Source organism: Budorcas taxicolor, chromosome 13, assembly GCF_023091745.1.
Source record: "Budorcas taxicolor isolate Tak-1 chromosome 13, Takin1.1, whole genome shotgun sequence".
Lineage (NCBI taxonomy): Eukaryota > Metazoa > Chordata > Mammalia > Artiodactyla > Bovidae > Budorcas > Budorcas taxicolor.
This window is the reverse complement of record NC_068922.1, coordinates 36,860,677-36,874,983: the sequence shown is the minus strand read 5'-3', so window position 1 is coordinate 36,874,983 and position 14,307 is coordinate 36,860,677. Positions and strand designations below refer to the sequence as shown.

The window sequence follows — 14,307 nt, the reverse complement described above, 5'->3', positions numbered from 1 at the left end:
CCTGCATCACCTTTTTTCCCCCAGTATTAATGCCTTCAGATTTGTCTTCCTCCAGTTATTTGTATGCCCTTCAAATTCATCCCTCCCATAGCATTTAGAGTCACCAATCTCAAAAGCACACGTGACCATGAAGCACTCTAAATCATATTAATGTCTAGACCCCCTAAAGTGCCACTGATGCCCATCAACTGCTGTGGATGCCCTCCTTACCTCTCACTGTTGTTGTTGGTCAGTTGCTCAGTCGTGTCTGATTCTATGCAACCCTGTGGACTACAGCACACCAGGCTTCCGTGTCCTTCACCATCTCCCGGAGTTTGCTCCACTCACGTTCATGGAGTCAGTGATGCCATGCAACCATCTCATCCTCTGTCATTCCCTTCTCCACCCGACTTCAATCTTTCCCAGCATCAGGGTCTTTTCTAATGAGTCAGTTCTTCGAATCTGGTGGCCAAAGTACTGGAGCTTCAGCATCAGCGTCAGTCCTTCCAGTGAATATTCAGAACTGATTTTGTTTAGGATTGACTGGTTTGATCTCCTTGCAGAGTCCCCTGGACTCTCAAGAGCATTTTCCAACACCACAGTTGCAAAGCATCCGTTCTTCCATGCTCAGTCTTCTTTTTGGTCCAACTCTCACAACCATACATGACTACCTGAAAAGCTTTAGCTTTAACTAGACAGACCTTTGTCAGCAAAGTAATATCTGTTTTTTAATACGCTGTCTAAGTTTGTCATATGTTTTCTTCAAAGAAGCAGGAATCCTCTAATTTCATGACTGCAGTCATCATCGGCATTGATTTTGGAGCCCAGGAAAATAAAGTCTGTCCCTGTTTCCATTGTTTCCCCATCTCTTTGCCACGAAGTGATGGGACCGGATGCTATGATCTCTATCAGTCCCTGTCCCTTTACTTTGGACAAGAATCTACCCTGTTGTGAGTGTGCTTCTCTCCCCGTCTTGCTCCAGCCTTAAGTGCTCTCCCCCTCCTGCCCTCCGTGCCCTTGAACTGTGTAAGTCTGCGCTCAGACATTATCTCTAGAAAAGCCATCCCTGACACCTTTTATCTACATTTTTCTTTAAATTCCAGGGTCTAGTACTGAGCAGAAACCTGAGAAATAATTATTGAATAAGAAACACAGGGTCTCTGTATCAACCTAGAGGGGTGGGATGGGGAGGGAGATGGGAAGGAGGTTCAAAAGGAAGGGGATACATGTATACCTATGGCTGATTCATGTTGAGGTTTGACAGAAAACAACAAAATTCTGTAATGCAATTATCCTTCAGTAAAATAACAAATGGGAAAAAAGGACAATTTATACCCACATGATTTTTAAGAGCTTCTCCTGTGTAGTCTAGGAGACAAGGGGATAGACGTGTGAAGAAAGAATTTACAGTTCAGATGTTTATCTATCACTAGGAAAATCTAGAAAGATACACTAGAAAAATCTTTAAAGTAAGGTAGCTACAAGGAAAGAGATACCGGTTTATCAGGGGAAAGATAGCAGTAATCAAAGACAACTTCACAAAGCAGGTTGAGCTTTAAAAGATGAAAAGTAATTTGTCGGAAGAGCACAGGGAAGCATTTCAGATTAAAGAACTGATAAAAGCATAAAAAGTAAGAGGAATTTTATAAACCACGGATAATGTTACAGTTGAAGCTTGGTGTATTGTTAAAAAGGTCCTGTTATGAAATAGAGATGAGAATATAAGGTGACTTTATATGTCTGTCCTGTATTTTGACATTTCGTTTTGTTCACTTGATATTTGGATGAATCTGTGAATGAATCTTTGAGCTGTTTGCCTGTAACCTGGTGACATCTGGTATATCCCAAATGGTTTGCTGAAGTTTTTAGATCATTGGAAGTAGTTCTTAAAGAAGTAAATATTGGGGAAAATGGCATTGAAACATGTATACTATCATGTAAGAAATGAATTGCCAGTCTAGGTTCGATACAGGATACAGGATGCTTGGGGCTGGTGCACTGGGATGACTCAGAGAGATGATATGGGGAGGGTGGTGGGAGGGGGGTTCGGGATTGGGAACTCATGTACACCCGTGGCGGATTCATGTCAATGTATGGCAAAACCAATACAGTATTGTAAAGTAAAAAAAATAAATAAATAAAAAATAAAGAGCACCCAAAAAAAGAAGTAAATATTCAGCTGAAGATTGAGATTGACTTAATCTGTCATTTGATACAATGTTGTAGATCTATGTTTTAAATGAAGATTATGTCTTTTATCTAAACATTCTAAGTAAATTTAACTAAACATGCACAATTGTCAACAAAACTAGACTTGGAAATGATATCAGAGGAAGAACAAGAAAAACTTGATGGAGATGAAAATAACCATTCACAGGTATGTAAAACTGTAAATTTCAATTTCTGGTTTAATACTGTATGAGAAAATGTGTATCAAACAAGGCAAATTAGAATGGAAAGATAAGTTAAAACCCATCACAAGTGAGTTAAAGCAGAAGTTCGGTGAAATTTGTGAGGAATATCAAATTATCGTTTGTCCTGAGGAAGATCTACTATGTGATAACCCTAAAGAAGGAGCAAACCAAAAGCAAATATCTCCTTATCTCACAAATAATATACCTGATTGTGAGGAAAAAGATGCATTTGGAGTATCTGTCTCTCTAATATTCTAAGCATTTTCTGAACAAAAAGAACCCAGTCTCAAAAATGTTTTCCCATCATCTGTAAATTCTGGGTCCCTGGGATAGACTTGTCGGTCATCTTCAAAACTTTGTTTCCCTGAAAATAAAGTAGACTTTGAAAATGATCAGCTAGACATTGAACATGTGTTTATCAAAATTGAGGAGAGTTTTTATAATGATACAGAAAATAAAAATGTAGGGGACCCAGTAATTACATTTGAAGTGAAAGAAGACCAAGAGTTTGATATGCGAATGTCACAAAATATGAGGCAAGATCCCACTAATCGGAAATTAGACATGGGACAGGCATGTCAATAGTCTGCAGCTTGTCTGCTCTGGTAAGATGAAACACATAGTTCAAATAAAAATTCACAGTCCTCCTGCTGTTGTTAAAATACTGATCTGAAAAATAAAGCAATACAGGACTGGTTCCAGAAGCCACTGCATGCAGATAATTGCAGCGCTAGTGACAACAGAAGAGTGGAACCCAAATTAGAAAATGCGAATTCTTCTCCACCTGATAGTCACAGAGCATCTGAAGTGTATGTAAATGAAGAATTAGAGAAGGATATGCAGAGGTTTAAGAATGAAACAGACAAGTTACAAGTAGAGTTGCTGGCTCTGGAAAAAGAGAAAATTCAACTTCCAAAAGAGGTAGAGGTTCATTTACTCTTGCTTTGGTTCTTCTCTTTCTCGATGATCTGGTCCATTTTGATTTTCCACTTATGAATAAAGTGGGGTCATCTAAATAGGTAATTGTGTAGAAATCAATTGTTATCTCAATAATAGGAATTCAGGAAACTATTTTCACGACTTTTGTCCTTCAATCAATCTAATATCTAATTCTGTCTCTATCAGTCTTTCCTATGGACTGGGAAACTCATTTAACTATCTGCCATGTAATCTTCTGAGCCAGAATAAGCACCAAGGAAATTGCTTAAGAAGTATAATCAGCTAGGGTTTTGTGGGGTTTTTTCCTTTAGCTCTGTTGGGTTAAATATCAGTTGTATTTCCATAGAATGGGAAGAAAGCAGTGACTGAGAGAAGGGACATGAACACATGTTCCCTCTAATCTCTTCGCTGTGGTTGAATATGTGTGATCTTCTCTGCTTTCCACAGTCCCTGGGCACTTAGATTTCCAGCATGACCGCTTTAGGATCTTTTTAATAACAGATACATGTGCTCCCACATATGCTTTAATCACCACTCTTAGACGTTTCTTTTGAGACAGACCACTCCATTATGTTGCTTACTAAAATGCAGAAAGTTTTGACATGTATGATTGTGTGTGTGTGTGTGTGTGTGTAAAAGTTGCTCACTCATGTCCAACTCCTTGCGAACCCTTGGACTGTAGCCTGCCAGGCTCCTCTGTCCATAGAATTCTCCAGGCCAGAAAGGATATCACAGTGGATAGCCGTTCCCATCTCCAGGGGAACTTCCCAACCCAGGGCTCAAACTCAGGTCTCCCACATTGAAGGTGGATTCTTTAACATTTGAGCCACCAGGGAAACCCAAAAGGTAGTATAAACCCAAAAGGTAGTATAAACCCTGAGAAAAATAGGAAAAATTAAAAAATTTTAAGTGTTTATCTCCAAAGGAGAAAACTGAGTTTTGAGATAATGTGAAATTTTTCTTTCCTCGGTAATAGGTTTTTAAAATTGTTTGTTTGCTCTTTTGTGTAAGAGGTGCTTTGACTGACTTTGAACAATAGATGGGAAAAAAAAGAAAACACTATATTCTCCTGTAAAAAAAAAAAAAAAAAAAGATGAGCCCTACCCCCAACTAAGGCATTGAATTACTGTGCCAAAGTCATGGTTTTAACTTATCTGATTAATCTGATGAATTCATTTGGTAATTTATCACATTCAATGTCACATAATTGTATCATCTCTTTTGGTGCCATAAAATGCTAGGGAGTACTGCTTTAGGGGCTTTGAACAAAACCTTGAACATTTTTTTATTTTATTACTGTTTTTTTTTAAATAGTGGGGCAATAATAGGCAATTATTTCTATACCTTCTAGCTGTAAGGTTTGATGGTTATTGAATGTGGAATTGGGAAGCATTACTTATTTTCCAGAATTCCACACTAACTAACAACTTCTCAGTTTCTTTCTGCTCCTTGTGTTTTCGTAAACTTTGGTTCATTTATTTTAGTGAACACCATCACCTTTTTGCTATCTCCCAGATCCAAGTGAAAAAAGAATTGTAAAAGGCAGTGGGGAAAGAACAGCTTTAGTGCAGAAAGAATGTTTCCTTTCTGAGGCACCATGGTGTCACATTCTCTACGTCTGGCTGTTTAATGGAGAATCCAGGTGGTAAAGACCAAAGAGGACAGATTTTGCATCTTTGTCTTTTTATTTCTCTGTCTCTGCCAGTCAGATGGGGAAGACTGAATTTGAATAATTGCATCTTATTAAGAAAGCCATTTTTGAAATTTTGAGAATTTTGTTTCTTTTCCTCAAACAGAAAGGAGCAGATTTTACAAAAATTCCACTGACTTGTAAGTGATAAAATAAACAGAAAAATATTTTTATCAGTTAAATTCAGGGCAAACACTGAGTCAAATAATAAAATTGAAAACAAAGATCTTTGTAATAAAGAAGTAGCAATTATTCTTAGTGTCAAACTTTCGTTAAAGATTGAAGAAGAAAAGAAGCACAAAAGTAGTGAAGTGGAAGTATCAGACAATGTATGCAATGCTGCTGATGAGAGTGGATTGATTCAGCAGAGAAAGAGTGGAGGAAACAGCAACCAGGAGTTTCCTGCTATGGAGAATGAAGATTCTGATAGGTAATCCTATATCAATATTTAACAGCAAGTCACTTGTTATTTTCCTATAAAATAATTTCTAACTTGAGCTAATGTTTGTGATTTACAGATTTTCTATTTTACTAGAGATAGAGTTATTTTTAATACTCTTGTTCTTTAGCCTTCATACTAGAGTTCCTTTGTTAACATACCACCATGTTACATATTAGAGTATTCTGGATTTGACTGCATATTTGCCTTAACCAGTGTGTTGTATATTTAAATTTATTTTATGTCACTAATGAACATCCTTTCATTTCAGTTTGAGGACTTCTTTCAGCATTTATTATGAGGCGAGACTAGTGGTGATGAACTCCATCAGGTTTGCTTTGTCTGGGAAAGTTTTTATTGATTCTTCATTTCTGAAAGACTTTTCTGGATAGAGTACCCTTGGTTGGCAGCGTTTTTCCTCCTTTGAGTATGTCCATGGATGGAGGCCAAATTGTTGTTGGTGGCGAGAAAACTGATGAGGCACCTGTCTTTCAGCCATGATGCTGATGTCACCCCATCATGTTTAAAAGTAAACTCCCCTCCCCTGGCCAAATATTTCCTTGATTTCTTCTTTCATGGTATATATGCCTCATGTCATTTAAAATATCATCTAAATTATTGTTACTTTTTTCTTTGAATCCGTTTTTAATTTATTTTTGGCTGTGCTGGTTCTTTGCTGCTATAGTGCTTGGGCTCCTCAGTGTGGTGGCTTCTCTTGATGCTGAGCATGGGCTCTAGGGTGCTGACTTCAGTAGTTGCAGAGCATGGGTTTAGTTGCACCATGGCATATGGGATCTTCCCTGACCAGGAATTGAACCCATGCCCCCTGTATTGGCAGGTGGATTCCTAAGCACTGGACCACCAAGGACATCCCTAAATTCACCATTGTTATATTTAGAAGCAAAATAACAAATATAGTGTAAATCTAATTATGACTCCCATGTCTAAGAGTCAAGGTGCTTAGCCAGTGGGCTCCATCCAGGTTTTCAGTATAGCTCTTGAGGTTCTTCTCAATGTCTTTCCAGATCCATCTCTCTACTTTCTTCCATGTATTTTGTACTCTTCTTTCCAGGTTCCTAGGAAACAACCTAGATGCCATGTGCCTGATGTTTGCACTCATATTCGAATCTTCAAGTACAATGATTTTCTTCCTTTTCTGTTTCTCACGACCTCCTGTCTTCACTTCTGCAAATTCTTCCTTATTTCACGTATCACTTTCATATGTCAACTTTCACATATCATATTGTATCATAATTGTATATCTGTGTTTGAAGGAAGAATTTGTTTTCTTGCATATGGTTGGTACTTCATAATTGTTTTGTGAATTAATCAATGACTTTAGATGGGTAAGAGTTGGAATTTTATTAAAAAATTTTTTCTATTCTTTATCAGTCAAATGATTAGAAAACATTGGCTTTTTTGTGGATTTTTTAAAGTAGCAATCCTGGTGTGCACAAGAAAGAAGTAAAGAATAAGAACAATGACAAATGGACACTAGAAGAATGTGTGACTGCACCAGTATTTGAGAAGACCGATTCGCTGACTGGTGGTCTGCTACACGTGAATGATGACAGCATTTTAAGGGAAGTGGATCAGGATGATGACAGGTACATTCTACAGATTCTTTGTTTGTAGGGGAAGAAATATTAGCATTAAATACTTCTTCTGGAAATAGAGCAGCATAATACAGTGCTCAGGCCAAGACAAGAGATTCCTCAACTATAGTGGATGAACACTGCTGCAAGGTTAAGGTGAGGACCAGTGCCTTTGGCCAGAAGTCATTTCAGTAAATGGTCCATTTGGAAGCTGGACTGTAGTGAATACATGTAAACATTCCCTGGGGAATATTATTGGGACAGGCAATGAAGAACTGGATGGTAACTGAAGAGGAATGTGGAGTTCAAAGGTGTTTCTTGTTTTATGTTAAGAAGGAAGCTTTTAGAGTATGTATGTTATTGGAAATGAGCCAGCAGAGGATGTGTTTATTTAGTTTCATGTTGTTTGCATTTCCAGTACCAGAAAGCTTATTGATTGTATGACATTATCTTTAAACTATTACAGTAAACTAATTGTACATAATAACTTCTGTTCATGTATTAGTTTTATGATAAGGGCTTGTTCATTGGTTCTGAAGAGTAAGATCGCTATGTAATAGAATATGCAGATGATTACTTAAGTTAGTTCTATCATAGAAAGATTTTCAAAAATTACATAATTGTGAATTTACAAACATTTAGGCTATACTGAATAGGATTTGATCATTCTTGATGATTCAGTTGATAGTAACATCGTGAATAGCTTTGATTTGGTAAGATACTCTGAAACATCACATCATATTAACTTCATAGTTGTTTATAGATTCCAGGCAAAAGGGGAAGATTTTGTTTATATTCAATAGAAAAAAATTACTAACAGTCTTTCACAAATTATTCCTTTTGGATGATAAAGATCTAAATGACAAAAACCGTGCTTCCTCTACTAAGAGTGTCATTAACACATATTGTGTGCTCAATAAGTGTATGTCAGATGAATGAAGAAACAGCAGAATGGTTGAATGAAGGCTTATTGATGAATTTCTTTACAAAAAAACAAAATTTTATTAAAGTAGGTTTCCAGTCTTGCCTACCTCTGAAGTCTTTATAATTTTTGAGAAATATGTTTTAAGATTCAGAAATTATTATTTATAGCTATAGCTAGACATGGAATAATACTATAGATTCATTTGCTCTTACTTAAAAAGACTTTTCAATATTCCTTTCTCAGCATATTTTGGAAAAGCAGTGTTGAAACCAGATTTCCTGGGCTTGAATTCTGGGTCTGTTGGTGACATGCTGAGTGGGCTTGGGCAAGTTCCTCAGCCTTTGTGTGCTCCATTTCTTCCTATACCTATCTCCCAGAATGACTGTGAGGATTAAAATGCCTTTAAGACATGTCAAGTGTTTCTAATAATGCATAACCGATGCCTACGAAGTCCTCAAAAAGCTAATATCTTGGTTATTCAAATGAGTTTCTTTCTTAGAAGGACTGAAGGAATACCTCCCAGATAGGTTTTATTGCCATGAAAGTTAGTTCTTATTGAAAAGGACAGGTGCAAAAAACACTGGTATACTGTTTCCTATCATATAATGCAAGTAATATTATGTTTTTCCTTTTCCTGGATCTAACTTTAATACTTCATTAATATTACTGACATATTTTCTTTGTGCTTTAATGCTCCTCTTGTTTATTGTTGCATCTTTTTATAGAAAATTACTTGCCAATGCAAAGAGTTTATATAAAAAAATAAAAGTTTAGGTATTATTTGTATTTTTGAATATTTACTATTAGCCTGACAAGAATCATTTGTTCTTTTAGGCTTGCAAGGAAAACACCGTATGAAAAGAAGAAGGTATAGTAAAAAAAATGAACTTTCAAAAATATTATTATCCTTGTCAAAAATACTTTGTAAAAGGAATAGTGGTAAAGTAAAAAATTTTCCTTTGTTGTAGAGAAGTTTATTTTGAACACATCTTTTAGAAACACTGTTGGTAAATTTACCCTTTTGATAAAACTCTCTTCTTTTACGAAATGCCTGTGTTTGCTTTGATAAAGAGATATTTACCACCTCTGTACACTTAGTATATTTTATACATATTTTAAGGACATTGTGAAACAGTATTATTTATGTGTAGGTCAAAGAACAAATGAATTACGTGAACGACCTGGATGACTTAACTCAGTCATCTGAGATGGTTTCTGAGGATGGCGACGCTCTTTACTCTACAAATTCCACGTTGCAAGCAGAACCTCTTGACTTGGGGTGTGAAGGTAGGACTACAGTGTAAATGTTAACAGAAAGCCTGTCTGTGTATAGAGTAGTGATATATGCACACATTGTCAGTACTGCTCTAGAGCCAGGGATGTGTTACAGTGCTGTGCATCTCAGAAGTATGTTTTGCATTAAAGGAACATGGAAGTGAGTGTATACTCTGAGCCACAGGCCTATGATCCTCTCACTCACTGTACCTTCTGTTGACTTTTATTCTTTCCTGTACCTTCACCCATGGTCAGGTCAGCATCATTTTCCTCCTAGAATAACTGAAATAATCAAGACTTCTTTCTCTGCCACTCCACCTCATGGAACCTCGGTCTTCACAGCAACTGTAATTATTACCTATTTTTAAAAATTCAGGTCTCATCATGTTACCCCTTTGCTTAAAGCCCAACTGTTGATTCTTTTTGCTGCATGCTTAAAGGTCACAACTGTCTAGCTTCATTTGGTTTTACTTTTTATCCTTCTTTCTACATGAATTTTAGAATCAGCTTGTCAATGTCCTAATATGTCTGCTGGTCTTAACGTTTTCATTTTCCTTCGGTTCAAAATACTTTGTACTTTCTCTTTTCGTTACCTCTTTGATAAGGGTTATTTAGATCCATATGATTTAGTTTCCAAATATTGAGAGTTTTCCAGAGATCCTTCTGTGCTCTTGCTTCTCATGATTTGTTAGGTGCATCCAAAGGGGCCCTGGGACTAGTGCCAATTATTTCCTGCCTTGGAGGCAAGACCTTGCTGACTACCATGTTCATTCTGCTATAAGTAGGAGTTTTTCCAGGCTGGCTCAGGAGAATAGATAGAATTCCTCGTGAGCGCCAGGCACGGTTTTCTTTCCATGTGGTTTTTCCCTGTTCTCAGGTGGTTTCTCACGTGCACTGTTTGTTCCTCTGCTGAATACCCAAGGGGCTCCTCCTCAGTTCTCCTGGGTCTTTTTTCTCTGTTCCACTCTTTCCTCTCCATGGTTCTGTCCTATGATCTCTGCCCACGTTGGTTTCACCAGACTCTCAGCTTCATCACCTCCACTTGGGGAGTCCAGTGGACTGTGCTTCTGTTCCTTCCCTCCATGTCGGGGCTTAGAAATTCTCTCAAGGCAGTGAGCTGGGGTCCTTAGGATAACCTTGTGTGTTTCCAGGATCATTGTCCTTCATTCCCTGAAGTTCTTGTCATGAAAATCATTGTTTAATGTATTTTGTCCGTGTCGTGTTTGCTTGCTCCGCTAAGGAAGGTAGATCGGTAGCTGTTCACTCTGTCTTGGTTAGATGGCAGCTGGAGACTGTCCATACGGTTGTTCTTCCTACTCTGCTTACTACTTCCTGCTCATCCTCCATTTCTCAGCATGACATCTCTTCCCCAGGGAAATTTTTCCTGGACCCAGTCTATTTTAAGTTCTGTTATTGTAGAACTCTCTTTTCTTATAGTATCTATCTGAGATCATAATTATTTGATTTCTCTTTCTCTTGTACTAGACTTCAAGCTAAACAAGAGCCAGGGATGTCTGTTTTATCATCAGGGCTTAAAATAATGTCTTCCGCACTATAGACACTTAATATTTGTTCAGTGCGTGAATGAGTGACCGTGAAAGGCACTGTCCTTTATATTCAAAACTTACTCACATAATTTTTTTTGTTTGTTTCTAGCTTTGTTTTCTCATCATGCAGACTCTGGTAGCTTGTTGAAAATTCAGGATGCAATTTTTTCACATGACAGATTAGTAGATTTTCAAAGAAAACACTGTGAACTACTTAGAGGAGAAATTCACAGAATGAAAAGCAAGTTTTGTGAGCTACAAAAAGAGCTATCAGAAACCAAAAAAGTGAAATCACAGTTAGAGCATCAGAAAGTGGGATGGGAACAAGAGCACAGAAGCTTGAGGTACTGTACATCTCGCTTTTAAAGAAATATTTGAACTGTTGTTTCCCTTAATACTGCAGAGATGTAGATGAATTATAAGGACTAACTTGCCTTCTCAGATTTTACAGGGGAGAAAACATCATTAGTATTGTGGAGTGTGAAATTCTTGGAAATACTATAACAGGTTCTTAATAGTGAATGCTTCTAATAACTTAATGTATATTTTTTTCCAAAACATCATTTTGATGACCATACAGAAGTCCACCATAATGGAAACCCCATTAATTATTTACCAAATTGACTTTCGCTTGTTTTCCACTTTTGTGTATTCTATTTAATACTGCAAGGAACATCTTTTCTATAAATTCATTTCTACCTTTCTAATTATTTTGAATACATTTTCTTTAATAATATTGTGTTATTTGGTTAAAATATGAGAAGTTTTAAAAAGATCTGTGACCTATATTTCTAAACTATTCTTAGGAAAGCTTATATTGCTTTACATTCTGACCCCCAGATATATGAAGTAGCCATTTTTCTCCAGACAAAATAAAAACAAAATTTTATGCAATTTTATTCTTAACCCTCTGTATGAAAACAGTGATCATTATTAAGTGTTTTTCAGTGTATTCCCCCCATTTTTACTATTTTAAACATTGTGAAGAGGGAACAAAAGTTATTGCAGCAGCAGTGAATAATCTCATAATTTTCTAAAAAGAGGTCTCTAAATTTTGCAGATTCACCTTAAAGCAAGAAGAAGAGAATAGAAGAAATACCAATATGTTGTATGAAAAAATTAGGGAGCAGTTAAGAAGAAATGAAGATAAATATAATAAAGAAGTTGAAATGAAGCAGCAACTTGAACTCAGTCTCCGAGCACTAGAAATGGAACTGAAGACTGTGACAAATAATCAGAGTCAGGTAGGGTTATCTGTGGTGAAAATTTCAAATTTCTAACACTATTTCATCAGTATTATATCTGATATCCCCCCTTTTTTGAAAAAATACCATTTTATTTTGTGTTGTACCTGTTATTTAGTGTCATTTTATTTAGTGTTATAGGAAATTTTAGGCTTCATCTTAAAAACCAAAGCAAAGACATTAAAAATTCCCAAAGTAACAGGGCTGGAAATAAGAATTCTATAATCCTAAAATGCTGGGTGCTCTTTTATGATCAGAGGGATGAAAAGGTCATGGTCAATAGCTCACACAATAGATACTGAAAAATCACAGGGTTGAGATTGGTGTAGAAACTAGAGGTTAAGCTCTCTGCCCACTTCAGGCAACAGATCCTTCTGCCTTGAGGGACAATTCATGAGTGAATAGGTCTAGAAGAGAAGGGGAACTGGGAGGGAAGTTGGTACCTAATTTTACATCAAGTTACCTCTGGCCTTCAATCTGGCGATGGCTGAGGGTCATGGACCACACCCCTCCCTCTGTGCTGTCCAGCCCTCCAGTCCCCCTCTACCCGTGAACAGCTCAGAGCTGGCTCCAGCTTTCCCAGCTGAGTTCTCCCTCACAATAGAGTCAAGGATAGGTGTTAACTGGCATCCTCGAGAGGAGCAGGAATACTCCCTGGGGAATTTTTTTCCAGCAGTTGGTAGAAACCAGTCACTACTGAAGTTGATTGTCTTTCATTCTGAAGAGTTGTCGAGTGGCATCTCAGAGCAGAGGAATTCACTCCCCTGCCTGATATCCCTCTCAAATACAGACTGGGTCTCATCCCCAAGGTCCTAGCAGATCTCCTACAATGAAAAGCTCTCAGGGAGAGCTCAGGAAAAGTACTATTTGTAATTCAAATCCATTTGTCTACAGCAGTCAGGTAGGGACATACAATGGCTTTGTCCAAGGAGAGGCCTTTAATATTTTCCATAGGAACTGATCTCAAATCTTTTGCAACTGTCTCCAAGGACCCAGAACCCTGATTGTGGTTTAAGCCAGGAAGACCACATGTGCTCCCCCATTGACTGAGCTACCCGACAAAGTCCCTCTGCTTTGGGGTGAGCGTCACTCAGAGCACGTCATCACCATCAGTGTCTAAATCAGAGTCCATTCTTGGCTCCACTGTCATTTCTTTAACCAATACCCTGTCAATGACCTTTTCACATCATTTATTGTTTTTCAATTTGTAAAAAGTGCGACATCCATTGTAAAAACACTTCTGAACACTTAAAAAAGTTGTTTCTTTAGAATAAACTTATAAAAGTGCCTCTCCCCCACCAAGGGCAGGGGGGAAAAAACACTTGCTACTAATAATAGATATTCCGGGTTTTGGTAGTGAATTCACTTCCTTGATGGATCATTAGGATAGTTCATCACTTCCACTGATGGTAAGGAGGAAACTATAGGCAGTTCAGAGATCATATTTTAGAAGTCATTCTGCTACTTGTGAGGAAATGAACACTCTGCTCTGTGTAGTGTCTTATTTCAGTACAAGGAACTTTTGAAAACAGTGATAGATATGCCATAATATATATTTAGTGATAGCTATTAAGTGTTTTTCATTGTATTTCCCCCATCTCACTATGTTAAACATTATGGAAAGATAATGAAATTTGTTGCAGCAGCAAATAATCTCATGGTTTTCTAAGAAGAGCTCTCTAAATTTCACCTTATTTACCATTCGTGTATGTGCCATGAATGAAATAGGAGGCTTATTTTGAATTTATATGTTTGTACTAGAGAAGTAACTGTAGTTTGATGTAAGAGGACTAGTAGAGTCAAAAGACCTGGTGAAATGCCTGCAGCTTACTTATATTTTTAACTTCTCCCTGTCCAGAATCATTATAGCTAATGAGTTAACTGATGTTTGTAGAAGTACTTAGTACAGTTGTCAATAGGTATAATTCTTATAATTGCCTATGAAAATGTTAGAAGGTAGCATATTCTCAAGGAAAATCTTTGTATGAAATTTAACCTATTTAAGTCTATTAAATTTAATATATTTGATATATTTAAATAAATTTAAATATATACACAGTAATCACTCTTACTGTGAAGTGGCTGTATAGGAGATATCAGATGCAGTATTTATAAAGCCAGCAAGTGCTGTTGTTTGTTGAATTATAGTTGATTTACAATATTGCATTAGTTTCAGGTATACAGCACAGTGATTCAGATGTATTTGTATATGTGTGTGTATAAATGAGGCTTCCCTGCTGGCTCAGACTGTAAAGAATCT

At 37.0% G+C, this 14,307-nt stretch overlaps 1 protein-coding gene across 1 annotated transcript in view; it reads left to right on the top strand.

Moving 5' to 3' along the window:
• Positions 1 to 14,307, top strand: part of LOC128058038 (ankyrin repeat domain-containing protein 26-like) — a 48,442-nt gene that overhangs the window by 21,597 nt on the left and 12,538 nt on the right. The window contains exons 9-15 of the mRNA XM_052650422.1: positions 2,253 to 2,356; positions 5,301 to 5,452; positions 6,898 to 7,068; positions 8,816 to 8,849; positions 9,133 to 9,268; positions 10,934 to 11,147; positions 11,864 to 12,047. Of these exons, the coding sequence (XP_052506382.1) occupies positions 2,253 to 2,356; positions 5,301 to 5,452; positions 6,898 to 7,068; positions 8,816 to 8,849; positions 9,133 to 9,268; positions 10,934 to 11,147; positions 11,864 to 12,047 (995 nt within the window). The remainder of the gene's footprint in view (positions 1 to 2,252; positions 2,357 to 5,300; positions 5,453 to 6,897; positions 7,069 to 8,815; positions 8,850 to 9,132; positions 9,269 to 10,933; positions 11,148 to 11,863; positions 12,048 to 14,307) is intronic.